The sequence below is a fragment of the Stegostoma tigrinum genome, chromosome 11, assembly GCF_030684315.1.
Source record: "Stegostoma tigrinum isolate sSteTig4 chromosome 11, sSteTig4.hap1, whole genome shotgun sequence".
Classification (NCBI taxonomy): Eukaryota; Metazoa; Chordata; class Chondrichthyes; order Orectolobiformes; family Stegostomatidae; genus Stegostoma; species Stegostoma tigrinum.
In genome coordinates this window covers 25,391,609-25,418,920 of record NC_081364.1, presented here as the reverse complement: position 1 = coordinate 25,418,920, position 27,312 = coordinate 25,391,609, and the positions used below count along the sequence as shown (strand labels likewise).

The 27,312-nt window shown below is 40.1% G+C and overlaps 2 protein-coding genes across 2 annotated transcripts in view; one reads left to right on the top strand and one right to left on the bottom strand.

Annotated features, from left to right (window-relative positions):
• efcc1 (EF-hand and coiled-coil domain containing 1) overlaps positions 1-9,215 on the top strand; it is a 74,048-nt gene extending 64,833 nt beyond the window's left edge. The window contains exon 7 of the mRNA XM_048547591.2: positions 3,087-9,215. Within this exon, the coding sequence (XP_048403548.1) occupies positions 3,087-3,220 (134 nt within the window). The 3' untranslated portion in view covers positions 3,221-9,215. The remainder of the gene's footprint in view (positions 1-3,086) is intronic.
• The window catches only part of cfap92 (cilia and flagella associated protein 92 (putative)), a 175,509-nt gene extending 153,142 nt beyond the window's left edge, over positions 1-22,367 (bottom strand). The window contains exons 1-2 of the mRNA XM_048547589.1: positions 22,296-22,367; positions 5,172-5,274 (exon numbers count right to left, since the gene is read on the bottom strand). Coding sequence (XP_048403546.1) covers positions 5,172-5,274; positions 22,296-22,331 — 139 coding nt within the window. The 5' untranslated portion in view covers positions 22,332-22,367. The remainder of the gene's footprint in view (positions 1-5,171; positions 5,275-22,295) is intronic.
• Positions 22,368-27,312: the final 4,945 nt, after the last annotated feature.

The following is a 27,312-nucleotide window of genomic DNA, read 5'->3' as shown; positions in this document are numbered from 1 at the left end:
ATGTGGCAGAGTTGTTAAAATCATGAAGGCTTTCCATTTCATAAATAGGGAAAAAATATTCTCAGCGATAGAAAGGCCAGTCAGCAGGGGACACAAATTTAAATTACATGACAAAAAAACCAGAGGTGAATGAGGAAACATTTTTTGACACAGGTGATGGAATTTCCTCTGAAGGTGGGTAGTCACATTGCCAGCCCTAAAAGCAAAACTTTATGCCATGTTGGAGATCAGTGGGACCCTGGGGGGTATTTGACTGGTGGTGTCAAATGAAAAGACTGTGTAATTGAGAAGAACTGTCCCCCTTCTTGAGATGGTAGCCCAGTCAGGCTGCTGGCAGCTTGTCATCCTCCAGAGCTTCAGAAATAGAGTTGGACGCTGTGGAGGCTGCAGGAAGAAGAAGGCAGCCCTGTGTTGAGATGCCCTCACAGGTCGAATAGCATTTTTTTCCTCAATGTGCCAAGTCTGGGCAGGTCTCAGAGATTCGAGGACTACAACTTCCAATGGCACAGTTTAACACAGGGGTACCCATTATTGTAGGGAAGCCCACTGTGGCCCATAAAACCACCATAAAAGTGATTTTTGTATATCCACTGGGAGACCACCCGGCTTTAACAAATGGTCTCATCGTAAGATGGCAGCCCATCCCAAAACAGCTAAAATGCCAGTGGGCTGAGAAGAGACTGATACTAGACCACTTAATTGGCTAAATTGTGGGATTCCATGCTGCTGAGGATTCTGCTACTGATAAAATTCTGTGAAATAGAGGGAAAACATTGGACTTTCCTCTCGACATTGTCAACTGACTTTAAGTGGGCCTCACAGCCTGTCTCTAGGGAGGTACTAAATTCCAGCCACAAACCTTTTGTGCTCTGGAAGGCACTAATTAAAAGGGTGGTGTAAGTTATTCCATAGTAACATTCAAAAGAGAATTGAATAAGCGCTTGAAGGAAAAATGATTACAGGGTTTTGAAAAGGAGCAGGGATATGGGATCCAAAGATCCAGCATAGGCATGAGAAGGTGAATGGCCTCCTTAGTGCCTTGTGATTCCACGATTCTAAAATGCAGTTAGTATACCATACAGCAGTACAAGGAGAGATTTTTCTTCTGCAGCACAACATCAGTGGAAAATTAATAGATGGTATGTCTTGCATTCCAGGATTACTTCAAGTACATAAACAGCTGTAGAACTATCCAGCCAGACAGGATGTTAAGTAATAGCATTTTTTTATAAAAGGTATTCAGGTTAACATAAAACAGATTTTACTGATATTGACATCCATGGTTTTGACAGTAAGTCAACAGCATTCCCATTCTTTGTCTTCCATTGCTCATTGATCAGTTTGATTACAATGCAGTAAAGCATTAACAACAGCCCATGACACATGATTGTATTCTCTAAAACTCCTTTGAGATATTTCAGTGTATTTTTTTCTCTCTCTGGCACTGGTCTTGCCACATCTGCACCCTATTTAGGCTCCACAATCCATACATCATCCCCAGCCCCTGAGACAAAGGCCGCTTCTCAGCTTCTGCCAATATTGTCCTTGAAATATTCTTTAAGTTTGGGAGAGTGACGGCTTAGAACAGCTGAGTTCGGGAGCTCAGCAAGTGGGAAATCCCAGATAAAAACTCAATTTTTAGCTTCCTCTACATGCCTGTTCATTTTGTTATTTTAGCCCCTCATTATCTTGCTTATCCAATATTGTATTTTAATGAACTAATTTGCCAAGCAGACCTGACTGTAGAGTAAAATGAATAGATGCAAATGTTCTTGCCAGTTTTTAATACATATCATCATCTGCCTTTTCTTGCAATGGCATCATCTTGACCTCAAAGGATTTTTTTAAATTCAAAGCTTATAATCTAGATTAGTGTGCTCGGACAAGCAGGGTACACAAAGAATGCTGCATCGTTGTTGGCAACCACCTTTCAAGTGAGATGTTAAAAACCGAAGTGCTATCTGACCTCATGGCTCAGCTGGGTATTAAAGAGTCAGGAAAACACATCAATGATAAACATAATACTTTCACAACTTTCTAGTCAATGGAGGAAAATATGCCAATAAATGCCAGGAATCAACAACACGCATATTAAGAAAAATTATCAAACTTTTGGTCAAAAAAGTAAGCTTTGAGGTGGCTTTTGAAAGGGAAATAAAAATCTAGAGCAGCAGTTAAGCAGCTGGAAGTCAATAATGGGACAAAGAGACTAGGGCTTTCACTGTTTCCACTCTGTAGGGAATCTAATCTAATCTAATCTAATCTAAAAGGTCACTGACCGAGAGTGTATGGAAATCTTTAGCACAATGGTCATTCGCCCATGCCAAAAGCCCAAACTTAAAGTGTTTAATGCATTATACTGCAGCTACACTTGATTTTGGGTGACCAGTAAATTCTCCTTCTCTTAATGGCTGCCATGGGGACATTAGAAAGATTGATTGTTAGCTTGTTTGGCCATTACATCCTAAACTGAGATTTGAACCCAGAGCTTCAAGTCCAGAGGTAGGGATGCTACCACTGTACCACAAGATGTCCTTTAATTGAGTAGTGGTGTACCACAGGAGGAGCTTACCATGACAAGGACGATGTCAATGGAGATGGATTATAAGAGATTTATGGAGAATAGCTGAGCAAATGAATTTTGAACATACAGACCAAGGGGGGAGAAGGGAATGTTGAAATTATCAATGATTAATTGGTTTTTCATATCAATGTTATTTATAGGACCATGCTGTATGTAAAATACTTATTCCGTTTTATTTTAAAATAAATCATGTCATGGAATCAGAGTCATTATAACATAAAGAAGAGCTGCTTGTAAACCAACTCCAGTAGTTTGAATTTTGATTTTCAGTAAAATTGTCTCTTGGCCTTCTTCCCACCATGAAATGTTTTTGGTTTTGGTTATGTCCTTCTCCACCCCCATAGTTAGTCAATTTGGAAGTGTTTTCATTGTGTTTATGAAAATCTGTGAAAGAAAGACCTTTGCAGCATCCTAATGCAAAATGAAGTGGATGGTGGGCAAAACTGAGAAGTGAGAAAAATAATAAAGTATGTCAACAAAAAAAACTTCTTATTTCTTACAGGAAAGGCTCATATCCTGGAGGTTTTGAATGCCCTGTATCGTGAACTTGCTGCCTGCGAGCTTCTATCTGGAAAGTCTTTGGAAAATACACAGAGTCATCAATCCCTTGTGAATCCACTGCTTATATCATGCTGATGACTTGCAGACTGGCTTTTCCTTGTTAATCATCAAGCACTTCAAACATTTCCTATATATCTACAGTTCCTGTACTCTGAGCAAACTTACTAAAATGACATGTGGTGCCTTATTTAACACAACGTTAAACTTGTCACCTAAATTAAGTTGCTTCAGTAGACAAACTCTATATGGTGTTTGTCCCTAATTGTTAATCTTTAGTATTTGAAGATGCAAGTGCTCAAGCTTTATTCATGAAATTGCATTTGACAAATGCAATGGTTCAACAGAAACAGTAGTGTCTTTCAATACTATTACATGAACCACAGAAGTATTAAAATAAGGAAGTCCTCAATGCTGGTTAGAATTTATAATAAAACATGTCGCATTAGATTAAATGGATCAGGCTATGTGACAAAAGTAAGTTCAGTAAAATTAATTATCGATAGAAAAGCAGCTGTGAAATGAAACATTGCAGCCATTATGGCATGTATCAGTCAAAACTGAGGACAACATATGCTGATAGTCCAATTGTTATTATTACAACATTGTATATAAATATATATATTTATTCCTATGCCACATTATGCAAGGAAACATATCTGGTAAATTTGAAGAATGGCATAGCTCTGATTTAGTAATATTACAAGTTATTCAGATGCTTTTAAGTAACTGCAACTAACATTTGCAGTTTGTAAGCAGAAAAAAAGCAAACTGCAAACCACAAAGATAATTTTGATTCCAGCAGGTATTTCCATTGTTCCTGGTAGCCAACAAAGGTTAAATTAATTGACACTGCATCAGTATGATGTGATCCCTGGAGCTGAAATCATGCAACAAATTTGTACTGCACGGTTGTTCCTGATACTTCTCTGTGCTTGCTGTGAATTTGTCAAAAACATTAAGGGGGCTTTGTGCCTGATGGTGTGAAAAGCTAAGCATCAAGGCACAACCACAACTTCTGCCTCCAAACAATGCAGCTAATGGCAGCTTGCCTTCACAGTTTTATTTTGGCAACAAACAGTGACAGAGACTGGCTCCTGAGTGACTGCACAGACTGTCTGAAGCTAAAGCTTGTGTGTGCTTGGTCCTACTCATGGTTTAATTCCCCAAATGAACTAGTGAACGGCGCATCTGATTGCTTACAAAGATATGTTCAGACATTTGCAAAGCATAACATTTGTAGTCAAAATTACCTAACACTTAGTTGGCTTGTCCTGAACTTAGGCCAGTATATCCCATGGTCTACCTTCAGGAGTAAGGTTGAAAGCTGTATATTAAAGGATTTGTACTAACAAAGAGGAAGTCTGAGATAGAAAGCCCTTGGTTGAAAACATAGACAAGACTTAAGAATGTTGAAAGAAGTAGTTTATATGTGCAAAGTGGCAGTTGGTTTGTGTACAGTACCAATCAAACCTCAAGATACATTTCCAAAATGAAGCTTGTGTTTTATTTTAACAATGGAGAAAGTGGACAGATGCAAACGTATTGCCAACTGCATTATCTGCCTTTCACTTTGAGAGTGAGACAAAACCTATCCAGGCCTTTATTTTATATCTGTGTGACTTTTGAAATAAATGCAACAGCTTTTGTTTTTTGCTGACTTGTTGGATCATTGTTTGCATGGGTACTGTCAGTTTGAATTAACCTTTGTCACGTGCACTCCAATGAGTGCAGTGAAAAGTTTGTAATGTCACCTCTTAGCGCGATCTTAGTTTCAGGGTACATAGGCTGAGGATCCTTAAGTATGTGTTACAGACTTGAGAGATTCACAAATAAAAGTTCAGCATAAGAATAAAGGAAAAGAAGCTTTCCTTTGAAACGTACTTGTCTTTCAGCAAACTTTGTGCCAGCTTTCAGACAGCCAGGCCAAGTGATACTGGGCATCCATCCTGGAGGCCTCAGTTGCAGTCCCTAAGGGACTTGCCACCTCCCACACCGGCCCATCCTGGGCCTCACCTCTGGGACTCACCTGGACTTGCTACTGCCACACCAGCCTGTCTTGGGCCTTGCATGCGGGACTCATTGGACTCTCTGCCGACCCTCTTCGTTCTGTGGCAAGAGCCAAACCCAGTCTCCATAGAAAACAGAAGATAATAGATATATGGTAGACACATTAGAGATCCCCAATATCACTTCCACAACAATAGAATAAATTGATTTATTTTCTATGCATTAACTTCAGGGAATTTCATGCAAGACACTGCAGTATGTCATATTGACTACACTTAACAAGGTAACTGTGAAAAATTAGCATGCTACCAATAGCATTGTTTGCTTGTAACCCTTTTCACTTCCTAACTCCCTCCCTATGTTTTCCTTCCTTTAAATGTTTTATTAACAGTCACATTTTACTTTTTACTGTTTGCTCTCTGAGGAAGAAAGATGCTAAAACTTAATAACTAGATAGAATATGGCCATTAGTTTGCCTATTTTACAGCCAAAAAATGGATGAACAGAGGGCCAAAATCAGGGACCAATTTCCTGTGCTCCAAAGAGACTTCTAAATAATTTTTGGTTCTGCCATTTTTCAGGTGTACAGGCCAGCTACCTAAAACCAACATTAGGCTTCATACCAATGCTAATAAGGATATTAGAACAAGGACCCTTCCAAGATATTGAGTTGCCGTTGGCTCAGTAATCTTTTAGGTATGTTGTTGAACCAACAGAAGCAAGAGTACTTCACAGCACTACCGAGATATGCTGCTAGCTCTCTTTCATCCCCCTCCTATTGTTCAATCACAGGAACATAATGTATATGCAGGAGTAGAACATATTGCCTGTCAACCTTCTTCTGCCATTAAATATGATCATGGCTGATCTTTAAATTGAACTTCCCACCACACTCCTGTGACTTACCTGAGAGACACTACCTGCGAGGCATGTGGCCTTAAATTGATCCATTGATAATGGGCGAGTTTCCTCTCAAGTACAACATATATCATAACTCCCAATAACAATGTTAATATGATCTGAAACCCAATATCAGGCTGACCTCCAGGCTTCTCGTTTGCAGTGGATGCTCCATGAACATTTGGTCAGTAAGCAGACCAAAGAAGAAATTCACTTTCTTCACCCTAACCCTAGTAATGACTCCTTTTTGATGTCAATATAGGCTGCATTTTACTGGTGGAGAAAAACTGAACTTGCTGGAAATTTTCAACACATAGGCAGCATCTGTGGCATAATTGGTACATTATGTCTGACTTGGAGAAAAGTGTGTCATACACATCAGCAGGTCAAATGTTAAGCATATGTATACCATACACAGAAAAGTTATGAAAATTATCTGAGCATTTTAGTGTATGAAGCACTCATAGTTCATGTTCAATGCCTAGAGCTATAGCTAAAGTGAACCGTGTTCTAGAATATATCATTACAGGACGTGGGTCAGCATGATGATTCGGGGATTAACACTGCTGTCTCACAGTGCCAGGAACCCAGGTCGAATTCCACCCTCAGGTGACATCTGTGTGCAGTTTGCCTGGTGTGGGTATCCTCCAGGCACTCTGGTTTCCTCCCAGGGTCCAAAGATGTGCAGGTTATATGTGGTTTGGCTGTGCTAAGTTGCCCGTAGCATCCAAGGATTTGCAGATTAGGTGGATTAGCCAGGGAAATGCAGGGCTACAGGGATAGGGGGGGATGAGTCTGGGTGGGATGCTGGTTGGAGGGTCGATGTGGACTCAATGGAATGAATGGCCTGCTTTCACACTGTAGGGACTCTATGACAGTATGGACCACAAAATGACTGAGGTTAACTCAACGAACTGGGTCTCTATATCTGAGAGAAGGGGTAAAAAAATTGGGATTAGGAAATATTGCAGACAGACTGCATTTATGCCAACTAATTATTTAAATTGTATAATTTGGAGAAACCATATAAACTAGGAAACTGTTTAAAGCCTATTTTAATACCCAACTATTCTCCCAAACCTTTCGATTGCCACTGTGATCAGATTCAACCAGCCCCTAACCAGACACAACTCAACCATCCCTGAACACCCCAATCACTCATCCAAACTCTTCGCTACTGCCCCATCCAGATCTGACCCCGACCCCACCCCCACCCCCAGTAAAACCTAAAGACCAATTCTAGCTGACTTCCTCCCCTATTAGACCCAACTACCCCAACTGGACCTAATAACCCCCAACCAGATCTGACCATGCCCATTCCACCTAAATACCCCAGCCTGACTATCCACTTATTTGCCTAACCACCCTTCTCATCTCACCCACACCACTTCACCCAGCTAATCAACGTAACCAAATACCCATTCACTCACTCATCTGCTTACTGACACTCACTAAAGGACTGGACCTTTAAACACTTAGCAGAATGCAGCAAATCATGCTGTAGAAAGGGGTTATATCCTCTCTGACAAAGTGGTCACGTAATTGATCTAGTGATCCAGAACTTCAGATTAATATTCTGGGGGCATGTTTTTGAATTCCACAAGTGTAGATGGTGAAATTTGAATTTGATGAAATTCTGAAATAACAAGTTGATCAATGGTGATCATGTAACCATTGCTGATTGTTGTAAAATCACATCTAGTTCACTAATGTCCTTTAGAGAAAGAAATCTGCCATCCTTACTTGGTCTGACCTACATGTGATTCCACATCTGCAGCAATGCGTCTGACCCTTAAATACACTCTGGGCAATAAATGCTGGACTAGCTAGTAATGCCCACATCCTTGGATGCTTGGAAGCTCAGACACTTTTTGATTGATTTAACTAGTTCCCCGTTCTCAGACAACTCCCTCCTCTCACCAACCACTCTATAGGCCAACAAAAATCTTTGTCCTGGTCATCACATCATGATACTGAGCCAGAAGATGAGCACTTCTGTTGTTTGATATTCCCTACCAGAGAACTAATTGGCCTAGTGGAGTGGTTTAGAAAAGAAAAACGATACTTGCTTTTCTCACTGTTCACACTCCTAGGGAACACTGAGCTTTCACCTATGTTATCTTAACATTTCGGCGTGCTTTCTGTGAATCTATTTGCTCCTGCAAATATTATGAACCTGCTGAGATGGAACTGGCTTCTCATAGCCTCCCCAAATCTTTGGATTGCTAAGAGATAGTCTAACTCAATTTTGGCAGTCTAGCCCTACAAATGTAAGCCTTCTGCAGAAACCTATTTGGAACCTCTCCCGTGCGAAAACCAAGAGGGAAAACAGCCTCTTTGATATGCATACAGGTTGATCCACTGTTAATGGGAATTGGATTTCAGTTACCTGCACTCTACAGAAGAATGGACTTCACAGAAACAGAAAGAACCTTAAGTCTCTGAGAAAGTGTGTACCAAATATTCAGTTGTTTCCTTAAGGAATACTTTGCAGTCTGCTTGGCATGGACCTCTCCAAATGGTTTTTCAATCTATGTAGTTCTTCATATCAAATTGACTGAGTTGCCTTGATTTCTCATGAAGCAGGGGAAGGATTGAAAATCTTCTTAAAAACTGCTATTTTTTCCATTTTGCACTTTAATGAGAAAAGCCCTCTGAGATGTTTACATTCAGGAGGGCAATAGATTCCATTACCATTTGCTCCAATTCTTCGGAGAGACTGTGCAAAATCTCCATACTTGTTTGATGCTCTATTGCCATCTTTCATGTCATGTCATGATCTCTCAGCATATTACATATAGCCAAGGACTGACAGGTTTTAGACCTCTACTCAGCTACATTGAGTTACGTTTATACATCCATTTATACATTTATAGATCTTGCATATTTTTGGTGTTCTGTTTTCTTAATAAATATCAACTCTCGAGCTGACTGCAGGAAATGGTTGAATGATCAGGTGGGTGGGAGTCTGTTATGCCAGAACTTATCATAAAACTGACATTGAAGATTTGAGCAGTTAATTTTTGAACATTTTTTTTCAGAAGTGGTTTCAGTATCATTAAATGGGAAGATTTACGCCAATTGCTTTCTTGCAAAACATTGTAAACATTTGGCACATGCTTCTGATGTTACTGGAAATAATAAATAAAATAACTCCTTAAAATCCTATTTTGCTTTTTAAAACTGTTCTTCATAGCAAAGTCAACACCATCGCTGAGATATGTTTTTGAAATGTATGAAATTTAAACACTTTTCAAGATGACACTAAAACATAACAAAATATATTAGATAATGTTATCCTTTAAAGGTCCCAGTTCAGATTTGTGCATTGGTTACCTTCCATTCTTCAAAATTAGGATTTAAAAAGGAGACAAAATAAATTCACCAACACTTTATCATTCCCCAGAGCATACATGTTTGTGTTAGCTCAGTCTCCATCACTCAAGCAATTGAAACACAGCCTTTCACATTTGAATGGCTTAGCATGCACCATAAGAAATATCTCTCCAGTGAACTACTGGAAAGTTCATAAAGAGCTCTTTATTACCCTGTCAGTTAAGTGTTGTAATGGACCAAATAAAACAAAATGCAACTGTCAGAGCAACGTGAATATGGCAGACTTCTTCAGAAAATATTAGTCAGCATTAGCTGGGAATTTTCCAGATGTAATGGATCAAAATTTGTGGTACAAATTATTCCGCCTGTTAGTTAGATTTTCCCTTGCCTCTTTAATTCCCATCATTTTTTGTGTGGCAAGAGACTGTATGTGCCTGATGGAAATGGCACAACACCCACCAAGAGCAACAAGATACTGAGTGAACAGGCCAAGTAACTGTTTATGTCATTATACATTAGCTTGAAGGATTGTGTAGTGAGCAGCTCAGGAAGCAGAGAGTAAGTGTAAATGAGTGGGTAAATTCAATGTCAAATAAAGCACAGGAAAAGAAATCAAGAGCTGGAAAGAAAGATCAGATTTAAGAGAGAAAAAAAGGATAACAATATGCTTTACATGTGTTGGCACCAGAATTATTGCCAATAAAAACTGAAAGAACTGTGGATGCTGTAAATCAGGGACAAAAATAGAAGTTGCTGGAAAAACTCAGCAGGTCTGGCAGCATCTGTGAAGGAAAAAATTGAGTTAACATTTTGGGTCCGGTGACCCTCCCTCGGAACGGAAGGTGGCTGGTAAAACGTCAGTTTGCCACGTTGTGTGGAAACAAATCTAAACTGCACAGATTGAATTGGGTGAAAAATGGTGTATTTTACCTTTCTTTATAACAGTGTACAAGTTCATGAATTGCAACATGTTCTCAATATACACATATTCAACGCCATTCGCTCAATCAGTTGTCAGGCAATGAAGTAAACCCTGAGAGTAGGTGACCAGCTTGCTGCCACTTCCTGGTGTCTTCTTGATGATTTCATCCCCTTAGTTTCTTCTCCAAGCCAAACATCTTCTTTATGGGGATGCCAGCCAATGTAGGTTATGAAGGCTTATAAACCTTATGTAGGGTTTGTTGCATCTTTACGTCCTTTCTTTTCAACCTTGTTTTTTTGCCATGCCAGCAATTTCTTGTATCTATCCTTGGGTAACCGTAGTCCAAGACCACAGTAACAGCCCAGAGGAACAATTAATCAATGCCTGAACCTGTAATTCAATTAATTATCCCAGGACTTAGTAACACAATAAATTGACTGCTTGACCCAGTAACACAATCAATTGTTTTTTGACAATGTGCAGAAATTTTGCAATATCCATCCATTTGAGTAACAGCCCCATTGGCAATTTACTGAGACTAGTTGTACAAGCTATATGTTTGTTGAATTTAATGACTCTCTACAAGTAAGGTGCCCTGTAACGCTGAGTACTCAGCCCCCTACTGTACTCTTTATACACACATGACTGTGCGGCCAAATTCTGCACCAACTCCATTTGCAAGTTTGCTGACAACACCACCATTGAAGGTCAGATCTCAAGCAACGATGAAACAAAGTACAGGGAGCTGCTAGAGTGCTCAGTGGCATGGGTGAAGATAACAATCTCTCCATCAACATCAGTGCAACAAATAAACTGGTCATTGGCTTCAGGAAGCAGAGTGGAGGTCACACCACTGTCTGCATCAATGGTGCTGAAGTGGAGACGGTCAAGAATGTCAAGTTCCTGGGAGTGATGATCACCATCTGTCCTGCTCCATCCACATTGACACTACAGTCAAGAAAGCACAAAAATGTCTCTACTTCCTTAGGAGGGTAAGGAAATTCAGCGTGTCCATAATGACGCTTACAAATTTTTAAAAATGCACCATAGAAAGCATCCTAACTGGATACATCACAGTGTGGTATGGCAATTACTCTTCCCAAGGCCACAAGAAATTGCACGAAGTTGTGAACACAGCCCAGCCCATCACGCAAATCAGCCTTCCATTCATTGACTTCATCTATACTTACCATGGGAAAGCAATCAACATCATCAAAAACCCCTCCTGCCCCAGTTATACTCTCTTCCACCTTCTTCCATTGGACAGAAAGTATAAACTTTTGAATATACATACAAATATATTCAAGAACTGCTTCTTCCCTGCTGTTATCAGACTTAATCAATGGACCTCTTAAATGTTAATGTTGACCCGCCTCAGCACCTTCTAGACAGCAATGAGCCATGGGGATGGTGAAGGAATGAAGGATGTTCCACTTCAGAGCCTAAGGGAATTAACTCAAAGGCATGGAAAATAAACTATTCCTGTTTGAAGGCCAATCCATTGAGCACAAATTTGATAAAGAGTGACCTAAAGAGAGACCCAAGTTGTCTGAGAGACTTTACAAGGCAAGTAACATTGTATCCTGCACTCTGTTCTGTTACCCTGATGCACTTGTATAGTACGATATGCCAGTAAAACATGTAAAACATCAATTTTCACTGTGCCTCAGTACACAATAACAGCGATAAATCAAATCAAATCAAATTAAATTAAGCAAATCATTTGATTTTTGAAATGTCCAACAATAATTAAAACTTAAATGATTTTTTTTGGAATCAGATATGATGCCTGAAAATGATCAACACTTATCAAAGTATTAAAAGGATACTGACGCTGAAATGGACAGTCCTTCAGTCTCTGTGGCAGACTTTATTGTGCACATAAGTGCATAAACTTCATGGTGTTCAATGCATTTCAACAGTGAATCAGACAACAAAAACTTGTCTCCATAAAACTGAGGAGGGTGAAGATGGTGGCGTACCGCAATGTCACTGAATTAACAATTCAGAATTCCAGGCCAATCTTCTGGAGACATGGATTTTAATCCCACCATGAAATTTGAATTCAATAAAATCTGGATTAAAGAGCTGGCCTAACAGCAACCATGTAATATTATTGATTGTTGTAAAAACGCACATTGTTTACAAATGCCCTTTAAAGAAAGAAATCTGCTGTCCTTGCTTGAGCTGATCTACATGTAATCCAGACCCACAGCAAAGTGTTTGACTCTTAATTACCCTCTTGGCAATTAGGGATGAGCAATAAATGCTGGCCTAGCCATGAATGCCCATGTCCTATGAACAAATTTAAAATAGCTGGCAGTAACCAATGCATCTTGGTCAGCAAACTTCTGATTTTCACATTTAACCAGGATCTGCCTTGTCTTAAACTGTTCTTCAGCTTGGACTTCAATAACTGTGAGCATTATTTGCCTCACTGTTATATTCACAACAAATCTTGGACTTACGTTTACAAGTCTGAGCAGAATCAGATCACTCCTGAACGAGAAGATAGAACTATAGCCTTCATCAAAATTGCAATAAGTTCTCAAAGGCCTGTATGCTGATTTTTAATCAGACAAGCCAATAGTTGTTAATGAACCTCTTATTTGCAATGAGCCATGGTGGCTGGTGAAGGGAAGAAGGATTTTCTACTTCAGAACCTAAGGGAATTAATTCAAAGGCATGGAAAATACACTATTCCTATTTGAAGGCAGGCCCAATAGTAGGCCAATCAAATGAGCAAAAAATTTGATAAAAAGAGATGCTAAAGAGAGACCCAAATTGTCAATAGACATTACGAGGCAAGTAAATGCAGCCTCCTGGGCCTACTGACTTGAAAGCAAGCTAAGACAAAGTTTTTTTCTGTCATCAGAAAGGCTAAGTAAAAATTGCGATATCTTGATAGGCTATGTAATGTAGTACTGATGTAAATGTGCCCTGCAATCTTAACAAGAACTTACAGAAGTGCAAATAATATTGTAGAGACAAGGTAGTGGTAGAGATATAAAAAACAACAAAGCAAGATACAAAGATACAAAAAAATAGAAACTTGGATAGCAAGAACTGCAGATTCTGGAGTCAGAGGTAACAAAATGTAGAGCTGGAGCAACACAGCAGGCCAGGCAGTATCAGAGGAGCAGGAATGCTGACATTTCAGGTCAAGACCCTTCTTCGTTTGTGAGGATTATCAAGATTAACACAAAAATATCTTATTTGCTTGAAGAAAATGATTATTAATTGAAAATATATTGTAAATAGATTATCTTTTCTTAATTTAAACAGATGGATTAAGAATGTATGGTCCAGCACAGCCTGTTGAGTCAGGCGTTCCCTCTACCACCAACATAGTTACCAGTAGACCTTAGACTGTGAGCTTGACAGAGATAGTGAGAACATCATATATGCTACAACTCACAAATGAATAAGGACAAATGGAGGCGTCGGTAGAGGAAGAATAAAACACAGGTTACAGACCCATACAGTTTGTCAAATTTATGATCATTCAATAATCCTACCATTGGGCTTCAAATAGGAATATGTTCTATGTCTTTGAGTCTCCCACTAGCAGGCTGCATGAGCTGACAACCTAAACTTACTACAAGCTCGCAGCAGTGATTTGTGCAAATAATGATCACCATTGAATAAGTGATGCTTTCACAGGACTTGGTGCCCCAAAGCAATGAGAGAGAAGTACAGAACACTGTTGCCTTACTTGTGACCAATGCCTTTGAGTCTGTGGACACTTACTTACTGGAGTCTATCACTGCCAGGATTTACAGGTTGGGAGATATCAACCCTGTTATCTTTGTTTTTAATTCTAGAAATAGAATAGAAAGCAGTTAGTGCTGTTGAAAGGGGATGCTGTTTGGCTTGTCATGTTGATCCTAGGCACTGTTGGAAGATTCCTTGGTCATGTATGCTCCATATGTCTCAACAACCCGAAATCAGAAGTTGGAGTGAAGAAGTGGGAAGCTCTGAGGTGAGTAAGTAACAACAAGCAGATGGCAGCTGGAGTATGGCTGCCACTTCTCAGAAGATTTAGACCATAAATACATTCACTTAGTTGTTGTAAAGTAGCCATAGTGCTTGTAAAAATAAGCATCTAATGCCTTGAGGCAGAAGTGAGTGAAGCGAAATGCTGGCAGAAATAGACTGGAAGAGAAAAAGTTTAGTGCATCGCAACAGAATAGTTATGATGTGATATTTGATCAACCTGTAAATTTTACTATGGTGAGTCTTACCCCCATCTTATGTTCACACCAAATGTGAGATCTAGCCTCTATTTGCCCATCCTCTATCAGGAGTAGAAGGTTGATTGTTTGGGATACAGTTTCAAGTCTTAAATATATATTTTTTAGATCATAAAATGACAAATTGTTGTAGTAAAATGTTTATTATTTGCTCTGTGATGTGTACATTTTCATAAATTAGTTGATAGCATTATTTCTAAAATATAACATATCTATTTTGAAAGCCCTGATGGGCACTCAATGGCTGGTGGGTTGATTCATGGGTTGATTCTGGTATGCAGAAAGGATCCAAGCAGGACCCCTATAGGAACCTCATTCATATCTTACGTACTGTAACCATGGCAACATGGTAACTGATGCCTGCAACCTCATGAGGCCTTACATCACCATATTTTGAACTGCGAGAAACAATCAATGTTCCTACGTCAAATCTAAATCTCTTTCCAGGAACTCCAATTCTGGGGTTAGCTTCATTTTCAACATTTGTCAATTTTACTAACAGTTTCGATATTTTTGTCACTGAATTATCTTGATATCATGTATGATGAATGCATTATCAAAAACTTGCAAAAATCAATAGCTCATGGAGGATTTATGAATGTAGTTTTCTATTGAAACAGGAATGTGCAAAGCTCTGCTTCAGCAGACAATGCTGAATGCCTGCAGATTGTGTCATTTTCGATAAGATCATGAAAGATTTCTCTCTGTGAGGCCTGACAAGTTTGCTCCTGTGATCATCTCAACCTCATCTTGTTAACTACCCACTCTGCCCCACTGGCACCCTTCTCACCCAATGCTAGCCCAAATCTTCTGCTCCATAGCCAGAAATACTTTCCTGCTCTGCTATATCCTGGGATTCCTGGCTGTCCTTTAAAAGACTGCTGTGCACCCAGTCATGTGCTGGTCATCTGAAACTGTCCTGCACGATTCATGACATTCGCCCCAGATGGGGAAAAAAAGGGAAATTGACACCCCATTTTGTGGACAGAGACCAGAACGTCCTCGTGGACCAGGTGGTACATAGAAGTGCCATCTGCTTTGCCTAGGATTGGCAGAGGATGCCACAACACCAGACTCTCCCAATCTAGTCAGAGGTTGCTATCTGGGTCAATGCGGTCTCAAATGTCCAGGGAAATGCACAGCAATGCCACAGGAAGTTCATTACCTTCTCTGCTCTGGCAGTCTATGTGCCACATCATGCCTGCATCCACACATTTCTTCTATCTCATCTCCTGCAAAGGTTCATTCATGGTCTATTACTCTCATTGTCACTTGCAACATTTTTGTTCAAACACTGTCAACTACCCAAATCCAATCCTCACAACTAACTCTGTCTGGGCACTGTGCCCTTACCCAATCAATCAGGCATCTTTTCTCAACCTGCGTTTGCCCTAACAGCTGGGACAGCTACTTTCAGGAGACTCATTCCCTCCCTTTCTGTTGTGAGTGTGCATTAAGAGAATGGGTAAGCAGCCCTGAGATGTAGTTTGGTCCAGTCCATGAGGTGGGTGCCTGTTGTTACATGCAAAGCCCTCTGACAGCAACATTCCAATGAGAGGCGCCAGTGCACTCCAAAGTGCAATATTAAAGTGCAGAGGCATGCTGTATGTAGTTCGGAGATATGTCACAATGATGGAGCAAGTCTGGCACTTGTTGGCTGCCAATGTCCTTGGATCTGGAGTGTGTGCAGCCACTGCCCTAAAGAATGCCCTGAGATGTTGGTACTGAATGACCAAGTTAGTGGTCAGGAGGGCAAGTGGCCAAATTATAACTGCAGACTTTCATATCAGGAATTCTTGGTGCTTACTTTCTATCCAGCGCTTGTTAGACTAGGAGCCTGCACATTAACAAAGTGAGATTATGTAATAATAAGGGTGGTATTGAACAATAATCAATGTTAATATGCCTCACTCCACTTAATAGCAAGATTCTTATCACAATTGTTGAGCACATGGTTGATAAAGGCAATTTTTGGTCTGCAAGTTAAGGAAGGCACCTCGCACAATTCTCCCAAGTTTCTCACCATGACCTACATCATTCAAGGCTTGGGAAGCACCCACCATGAGAATTAAATGATGCAAAAATTTCCATTGCTTTCTTGCAGAGGTTAGCCGATTGTTGATCAATCACATCATCTATGTCAGTTTTAAGCTGCAATTGTCTTTTTTGTTAAATCTCTATGGTGGTTGGCAATTTAAAATAGAGACTTGCCCTCCATTATGACTATTCCCCTCCTTAACTGGACACTTTCAAAATAATAAATGAATGAAACAGTTAATATATTAGGAAGGTATATATGAAATACATATAGAGCACATGTTTAATTTCCAGAAACCTGTAATACGTTTTGTATCAACATTTTTCACCATGGTTTGTACTTTGTGATGAGGATAGCAGGCACGTTACCAAAGGGCACAGTTAAAAAAGAAGAAAGCTGGCAGAAACATCTGGAGTATGCCCAGCTGCAGTTCAATGTGAAAATGCAGATATTGCTGTCAGGGATATCTTGCTTCTTCACAGGGTCTACTTCTGTGGTCATCATGTGATCATAATGACATTAACATGGATGCTTGCCCATTGGATCCACATTTAAAAGAGCTGAAACAGTTTAGGGATGGCACATTACAAAGTAACTGAGATTTAATGAAACCATTCATGATAATTATTACCCAACAACATTTCTTGCCTTGAAAATGTAATTTAATAAATGTGGAGTATTATTCTCGCAAAACAATCACAGATTTTTACATTTCTGTCTATCCCTGTTTAAAGCTCTCTCTTCATCATAGAATCCCTACAGTGCAGAAAGAGACCATTCAGCCCATTGAGCTGCACCAACCCTCCAAAGGGCATCCCACTCAGACCCAGCCATCCACAACCCTGCATTAACCATGGCTAACCCACCTAACCTGCATATCTATGGACAATTTATCAAACCTGCACCCCTTTGGACTGTGGAAGGAAACCAATGCAAACCGGCACCCGAGGCTGGAATCAAACCCGGTTTTCTGGCTCTGTGAGGCAGCAGTGCTAACCACTGAGCCACCATGCCACTCATTTTATCTGCATTTCCCAATCTTCATTTTAAACACAATTTAAATCTAATTTACGTTCCTTACTTTGTATTTCTTGGTTTCAACTCAGTGGACAGAATTTTATTAAGGCGTCAGGCTCTTGCCTGCTGGATTGAGATGTTCAAGCTGTGAAATTTTGGTAGGGCCTGGCAAAATAACAAGCCAATTCAACACAGCAGAGAAGCTTTACCTCTAATTTTCCTACCATCTGAACACGCATGTGAGGCAGTGACTTCCAGAATTCTGCAGCTTCAAGGAAATGTTGATGGAGAGGCAATGGGTGGACATCTGCAGTTCTTTTGGCATTACTCTTAGTAACTGAATACTTTCAACAGGGCACTATCGTTCAGGCAGAAAACAGTTGGTGAAGAATCCAACACAGAATGCATACACACACAGGCCTCAGCTGTACTGGATACACACTGCATAAAACATAATACTGATTAAGCCACCCATGAAGTAACTCAGGTGTCCACCTAAAACTACTGTTAAGTCTGTAGCTAAATTGAGGAACTAGGAGGCCCTCTGGTTGTGCGGTCGTAACGTCCTTGCCCCCTGGACCACAGAGGCGTGGATTCATGTGCCACCTGTTCCAGAAGGGTGTAGTAACATCTCCTAACAAGCTGATTAAGTAAAATAGATTAAAAAGAAAAGTAAATTGTGGGACTACTGACCAACGTGAGACCCTTTAGTGAAATTGACTAACTACAGAGTACACTATGTGTAATAGTTAGGAGGAACACAGCAGGCCAGGTAGAATCAGAGGAGTAGGAAAACTGATGTTTCTGATCAGGGCCCTTCTTCAGAAAAAAAATATTATCTCTGACTCTAACATCGGCAGTTCTTACTACTCGTATGTTTAATAGTCAACTTTTTCAGGCAAAAGCCAGAATGCTTAAAGAGCCATTTGGCAGAATCCTTAACAAGGACTATTGAAAGTAAAACTGATTTTACTTAATTAAATGTGTAACCACAACCTGAAGGCACAGCTTATTTTAAGAACTAGAGGTAAAGTTTATTTGGAGAACTGGAGGTAAAGTTATCTTCATTCACATCCACATGCACTCTCACCACACCAACCCCGCCTCTCCAGAGCTCCAAGAGCCACAGTGGTCCTTGACCCTGAAAGGAATATTACACATGAAGGTAATATCCTGGTAATATCAGATTCCTGGCCATCTTCCCAGTGCTCCAAAATCCAGAAAATTCCCTAATTTGTGGCAGTAATTTCACATGACTTACAGGCATAAATCTTCTGATTCATCAAGACTAATACAGTTAGAGTTCTGTTAATCTTCATGAATAGGTATTTTCCAAGCATTTTTATTGACCAACTCATGATCCAGGCTTAAATCTTGCCAAATGGAATACCCGGTCACCTACGGTTGCAATAACACGTATAGTGCATCACCCTCCCCATATAGAAAAGGATTTGCCAAACATAGTTTTTCACTTAAATAAGAGTCATTTAAATAATATCTTTGGTGCTTTATATCAAAAGAAGTTTGATTTTGCTCATTAGATTTATTTTTCTGCTTGTTGATCAGATTATCGATCAGTATAAAGTATTATTTTTATGTTTGCTTTTGAAACCAGATTTATTAGATACTAGATTAAACAGCATTTTCTTTGCAGTGTATTAATGTGTAATGATGAAACCACAGTGACCCCTTGGTGTTACACTGAAGCATTGCACTTCCTTGTATCATTGTATCATGTGTCATTGTTGCCCTATTCCCATCTACAAAATCAGATTTAATATTAATGGAAATTGTTTCTCCAAGCTCCCCATACAGATAATTGAACTTTTCCATAAAACATGTAGGCTGCAAACAATTTAAAGGCTAGGTTTGATTGATTGCAACCAGCAATTCCTAGCCCAACCAATCCTGATGTAGCAGCCTCAAACTAACGTTAGGGCCTTTGAATACAAGTGCAAAGGACTTAACATATGTTTCAGATGTGGGACCTAGACAATAGCTTTAAATTGAGGGGTGAAAGATATAGGACAGATGTCAGAGGTAGTTTCTTTACTCCGAGAGTAGTAAGGGAATGGAACACTTTGCCTGTAATGGTAGTAGATTCGCCAACTTTAGGTACATTTAAGTCATCATTGGATAAGCATAGGGATGTACATGGAATAGTGTAGGTTAGATGGGCTTGAGATCGGTATGACAGGTCGGCACAACATCGAGGTCTGATAGGCCTGTACTGTGCTGTAATGTTCTATAGATGACTGTTTTTCAGCACTAACATGGCAGGTGGCACATTTCCAATCAGAAGTCTCTGTATACTGGCTACCCATCATATAAGAGACTTCCCCCGAAAATGAGTGCTGCACAGTTGAATTTATAGACCTAACATTTTGCGGTCATTTCTGTTGAATTCTTCCAATCAAGTTTATATATTGTCACAGAATCCCTACTGTGTGGAAACAGGCCCTTTTGCCCAACAAGTCCACACTGACCCTCAGAACACCCCACTCTGACCCGTCCCCCAAAACCCACCTAATCTACAGATAACAAAGTGTGGAGCTGGATGAACACAGCAGGCCAAGCAGCATCAGAGGAGCACAAAAGCTGACATTTCGGACGAAGGGTCTAGGCCCGAAACGTCAGCTCTTGTTCTCCTGAGATGCTGCTTGGCCTGCTGTGTTCATCCAGCTTCACGCTTTGTTATCTTGGATTCTCCAGCATCTGCAGTTCCCATTATCTCTCTCCCCTCTCTACCCTCTCTCCCCCCACCCCCCACCTAATCTACACATCCCTGAACACTATGGACAATTTACCATGGCCAATATATAAATTCAAGCCAATGTTAAAACTAGTTAATGGGCAATAAGTTGTCCAGCCAGTGACACTCACATCACGTGAATGAATATATATGTACTAAATATTGGTGAAACCTATAAGGTCAATTTATCTTTATTGCTAAATGAGAGCGCTGCTGTTGACATCATATCTTGAGGTTTCCAGAAGTTTGAATTATTCACACTTATGGGCTCAAATGCTGAAGCTTTATTGAATGTGTATCTCACAGAGCTCTGTGTCACTAGTGGACTGGTATATTATTGCTCAAAACCCTGACTGCAATAGAGAAATGAATTAGAGGGCTCTCTGGGAATATACACATTTAATAAGAATAAAGTTCCTAACAGCACCAACCACCCTCATTCTGCATCCTGTCTATTGCCATTTTGCTTATTGGTTTTTACAAGGGGAAATTAGCTAATTATCTTTACCAGGCAGGCATCATTGAATTATGCAAACTTAGCACCCTGGTTTCATGTAGACTGAACAATAGACCATCTAATCAGCTATCCCTAAAGATACTCACAAAATGGTACAATAAATGTCAAAAGATAATGTGAACAGCAGATGCTGGAGAATCCGAGATAACAAAGTGTAGAGCTGGATGAACACAGCAGGCCAAGCAGTATCTTAGGAGCACAAAAGCCAGCTGGCTTTTGTGCTCCTAAGATACTGCTTGGCCTGCTGTGTTCATCCAGCTCCACACTTTGTTATAATAAATGTCAAATCTTGTTTTCTTACGGTATGAGTGGGGAGTGTGCCTGTTCTTGATTTTGTTTTTAAAATTTGATTTGTCATTGTCACAGTGTACCTAGGTACAGTGAAAAGTTTTGCTTTGCATGCAGTAAAGGCAAATCGTACCATACAAAGTGCATAATGGTAATAAAATGCCTACTCGGGAACTGGTACTCAATATTGGAACGGGCAAATTTTCTGTATTCCCCGAACTGACAAGCTGCAGTAAGGCAGTTGTTGATCAAATAGAAGACGATTACCCTCATGTTATTAACTACTTTTTCTCAGATCCTTTCTTGTTATTTTTATCACACCTACCACCCTGCCATTTACTGTTGGTAGTTAAAATCATTCCTTATATGCTGTCAACTGCTTATTAAATATCTAATAAAATCCAGAGATAGTCTATGATAAAATATCCCTTGCTTTATACTACTAAACTAGCTTAAATGATTTTCTTTCCTTTGTTCAGTTAAATATTTTAAGGCCAAGTATGTGTGATTTTAGATCAATACAGAAGAGAACTTTTTATTCATCTGCTCAATTATTAAACCTACCTAAACACCCATAATATAATTTGTATTCCCTTTTAATAATTTAGAATCTTTAAATTTAGATAATTTATTTCCTTATTAATGCTCTTTGTGAATATTGAGCGAAACACTGATTCCAGCTCATTAACTTCCCTTCTCTAATTTCAGGAGCTGCCTTATTGCAATTGTTGTGAGGGCTCATAGCGTGGCCTTGATATAATGTGGCCAGGACTGCAGCCTGCAAGCATATTGTATATTTGTGCTGCACAGAATGAACCAGCATTCATGTGTTTGTGTGAGGCTAACTCAATTATATGTTAATTATGGACCCTTAACATTTTAGGCATGCAGAATGGGACAAAACTGGTGGGATTTCACGAGCAGCAACCGGCCAAGGATTTAAACATTTCTTGGAGAAATGCCTGCAAGTAGCTAACTGTAACGTGAGATTTGAGCAAACACACAATCCAAAGATCACTAAGAAAGGGGTATTTTAATCTAGTAGCATGACATCTTCACAAACATTAAAATCAAATAAGGAAGTATATGCATGGAATGAACACAGTGGTTTACATCTTACCGAGGAATCCTTTGCTTGTCTGCTCCATCTTCTCATCAGCCCTCCTTCCCCAAAAGCACACCTTCTTCCAGCTAGAACCACTAACTGCTCCAGCTGCCCTCCCTCAATGTCACCAACTGCTGGTGGAAGCCCAGGTGCAACTACTCAAGCTTCCCTGCTTGGTGTAACCCCTCACCATCACCACCCACTGCTGAAGATTCCCTAACATACTTGCCTGCTTGAAACATGTCTGGAAAACAACACAAAATACAGAGTGATTATTTCAAAATGATTGTACCGTGATGGCCAGAATGGTGGTGTCCATATTAGTGGCAGTATTTTCGTCGTGCAGTAACACTCTGGGCAAATGGTAAGATTTGGGATCTATCCACCAAATTTAGAAAGTGCTGAAGAAACTCAGCAGACCTTGCAACAGTTTGGGTCCAGTATGATTCTTCTTCAGAACCTCAAAGAAAGATAGTTGTAGTTTTTCATTATTAACCTCCTCAACTCCGTCGGTCATAAAGCTTTCAACAAGGTTCTGCATGGTAGACTAGTTAGTATGGTTAGGTTACATGAGATCCAGCTAACCAATTTGATACAAAATTGGCTTGAAGGTAGGAGACAAATAGTGGTGATAGAGGGTTGCTTTTTGGATTGAAGGTTTGTGACCAGCAGTCTGCCACAAGGATGAGTGCTGGATCCACTGCTTTTTGTCATATACATAAATGATTTGGATGTGAATACAGGAGGTATGGTTAGTAAGCTTGCAGGTGGCACCAAAACGGGTGGTGTAGTGGACGGTAAAGATTATCTCAGAGTTCACTAGGACCTTGATCAGATGGGCCAATGTGCTGAGAAGTAGCAGATGCAGTTTAATTGCGACGAATGTGGGGTGTGGCACATCGGTCAGGCAAATGAGGGCAGGACTCATATAGTTAAAGGCAGGGACCTGGGGAGTGTTGTCAAACAAAGAGGCCTAGGGGTGCAGGTGCATAGTTCCTTGAAAGTAGTATCACAGTAGACATGGTGTTGAAGAAGATGTTTGGCATATTTGTCTTCATTGGTCAGAATATTGAGTATAGGATTTGGGATGTCATATTGCAGCTGTACAGGGCATTGGTGAGGTCATTTTTAGAATAAGGAACTATTATGGTTGCCCTCCAAAGGAAAGATGTTGTTAAACTTGAGCGGGTGCAGAAAAGATTTCCAAAGTATGGGCTAAATGCTGGCATGGGGGGGGTAGGTCAGATTGGGAGGTCGCATCAGCACGAACAAATTGGACCAAAGGGTCTGTTTCCGTGCTGTATGACTCTATAGTTGCCAGATCAGAATGTGTTTCTGATCTTCTCTCAATTCTGTACAGCATCCTACTCATTGGCAAAGAGATATCCAACCAGGAGTACTATTCCCTTCTTCTGGAGTGTCAAGGAGGTGTGCATGGGGAGCCTCTCTCTGGGTTTGGCTTAAAAATACAATTTTCTCTTCCTATATCCAAGCTTCCAATGATCCTGGAGCAGTTTCAGCCTTGCTCATAGATATTAGCAGTTTCAGCTCCTCCACCATCTGGACCATCGCAGCAGATATCTTTCCTTTGGAGGGCGACCAGGATTGTACACAATATCCTAAGCGGCAAGCAGTCACTTAGTGCCTGTGCTGCAGAAGCCTGACAACTACCCCAGAAAGGTAACGTGACATTTGAATACATGGATGGCCCACAGATTATGAATCAAAGGTTAATTCTGCTGGTATTGTGTAATTACAAACACAAAGGAAAATTTAGGTTATACAAGGAATTACTTACAGTATTTTACTTTGGGTACAGGAATCCTTTGTTGCCTATTCTTTCTTTCTGTCAACCGTCCTTCTCCCAAAGCCACCCTTTTGTGGGTCCATTCAATCACTGTCACTGCCCTCCCTCACCATCACCACCTGCTGCTGAGGGTTCCATTACAAAACCCATACAAACATTTGCAATAAAAGAAGTACCTTCAGATGCTGGAAGAGGTGAAGCAATCTCTAATAAAGGCCTGAGACAGAATTTCAAGGATGGTAATTGTAGTGATTAGAACCAGGTGGGTCTTATTGATTATATGATCCTTTTTTTGGGATTGTTGTTGACTTGGGCTAATCAGGGAGCCCTGGCTGACAGATATAAACAGGAGATTCAGAGACCCTCCTGACTTCAGGGACTGACTCTGAGCTTGCTGGTCATAGCTAGAGTGCTGTGCGCATGTAAATAAAAGGTGACTTGGTGATGAGAAACCAGCCTCTGTGCAGATATTATAGTAATAGTGGAAGGAATTATTATGGCTGTTGTTCACTGCAGCCATAAGCAGAATATAAGATAAATGGAGGATGAACTTGAACAGGGAATACTTTATGGCACATCCTCTCAGCTCCCCAATCCGTCCTACACTGCCCCTCCAGCTCCTGCCTCTGGGTCACCTGACCCACTCTCTTATAAGGGTAACATACACCCAGCTGCAGTTTTAACAGAATGAACACAGGGTATAGTAATTATGCATTCCTGGACGCATTATCCAGAAGCACTGATTGCATGCCAAGAAACCTCCCTGCACTAGTGGAGCCAGTTTCCCTCATCTCAACTCATTTAAACAAATTTATGGTGCTCCTAGAATAGGATGCAGCACACACAGACAATTCCTCCCAACATGGTTCTTAATTTCAGATATCAGGAATTAGCCAAGAGCTAATAGCCTTCCATCAAGAGGCACCAACCTTCCAGAGTGCAGGAGGAATGGAGGACTATTTGTTTAGTGAGCTGCACAAGGAAGTATTTTGGAAAGAGATGAGAATTAATTAAGAGCAGGTGCAATTGCAGAGTTCACTAAAATGTAGAGCTGTTTCATGCTTCGGTGTATTTACCTTGGCAAATTCTTTGACCCCTAGGATGCAATTGAGCACTGTATTTTTGAAGATTTATCTGATATTTCTGGTTGTTGATACAGTCGTAAAAAAGATCAAATCCATTAATACCTTCAGTGTCACTAATGGAAGCATTATTTCTGGACTTGCTTTGCTAGTTTTGGCTTCATAGGTATATACTTATTTGTGATGTCTGTTGGCATTGAAGTGGACTGATCATATTTGGAAGATACGAAGGGAATTTTATAATTTTACATTAGAAATTTAGATATTGACTTGTCAAAAGTGAATATCGTTAATACACAATTCCAGACATGTTTAATTGTGTACCTCAACAGAGACACGTTATTAAATCCTGTTGTTAGTAGTCTGTTGGTAAAGGGAGAAACCAGGGCAGAATTTGCATCTGAACTGAGGAGAACCTAACTTGTGCACTTTCATAGCTTGCAAAGTACGTATCTGACCTATACATGACTTTATGAGGGATTTTCTTCTTTTCACTCATGTTTGCAATATATTTTATGAGTTATGATGGAGTGCATGAGACGTGTAGGTATGATGGTATACCTTGTGATGTGAAATGGCCTTTAGCAATGTTTCACCTGATGTGACAATTCTTGTGATATTTCCTATAACATAAGAAATTAGGCATTTGATATCATGATATTGAAGACTCCAATGTGCACCTATTGCAGCTGACTATTGTATACAAACATTACATTCACAGACACATAAAGCACATGGGCTAACATAATGTTCAGCAGAAGAGAATGCTTCCAGTAGCATGCTTTGCTTTAAGTGAGCCAGTCAAGATGGCACATGTGACCATTTACTACCAGGTCACATGCTATGATACAATGAGAATATATCCTAAAGGTATACTGACAAACTGTATCTCTTAAAGATATACTAACACACTGACTATGAGATTAAGTAAAAAGTCCTCATTCTTCAAAACAGCAACTCCAATATCATTTAAAGCTCTCCCAAACCGCATCCCACACCTACCCTCCACCAGTTCACATTTCTTAATACATCCCAATTCCCCATCACATTCTCTAATCCCTCCCATGTCTCCTCACATTTTCCTAAACCTCAGCACAGTCCTCAATACTACCTGCTTGCCCCCACACAACACTATATCCTCTGCATTTCCCATGCTACCCCAAGCTACCTCACATCTGCCCTGTATCCCCCATAGCTAGTCATCTAGCCAAAGCAATGTACAATTCTCAAGGATCATATAAAAGCAATGGGATTTACGTTATTATTAGTAAATTATTAAGTCTCTAATAATCCAAATAAAACCCTGATCTCACATTTTCCCACATTATGCCCTTTCTGCCACCTTATGCTCTCTTACTTAACCTGTCTATATCTCTTTGCATTTTGTTTGCAAAATTAGTCTTTGTACTTTTTTTGCAGATATTACTCATTTTTTGGCCATAAGTTCTATTTGCTGTAGTTCAATATGACTCTTTTTAAATAAACACTATTCAAGAGAATGGTCAAAAGCCACATTTTCACAAGTAACCATGGATTGAACAAAGAACAAGAACAAAGAAAATTACAACACAGGACCATGCCCTTCAGCCCTCCAAACCTGTGCTAATCGAGATCCTCTGTCTAAATCAGTCATCTTTTTTCTAAGGGTCTGTATCCCTTTGCTCCCTACCCAATCATGTATCTGTCTAGATACATCTTAAAAGACACTATCGTGTCTGCGTCTACCACCTCTGCTGGCAACGCGTTCCAGGCACCCACGACCCTCTGTGTAAAGAGCTTTCCACACATATCTCCCCTAAACTTTCCTCCACTCACTTTGAACTCATGACCCCTAGTAATTGAGTCCACCACTCTGGGAAAAAACTTCTTGCTATCCACCCTGTCTATACCCCTCATGATTTTATAGACCGCAATCAGGACCCCCTCAATCTCCGTCTTTCTAATGAAAATAATCCTAATCTATTCAACATCTCTTCCTAGCTAGCGCCCTCCATACCAGGCAACATCCTGGTGAACCTCCCCTGCACCCTCTCCAAAGCATCCACATCCTTTTGGTAATATGGCGACCAGAACTGACTTTCACGCCTGTGCCAAATCAGCAAATAATGAAGAAATGAATAAATATATATAAATTAAAAGTTGA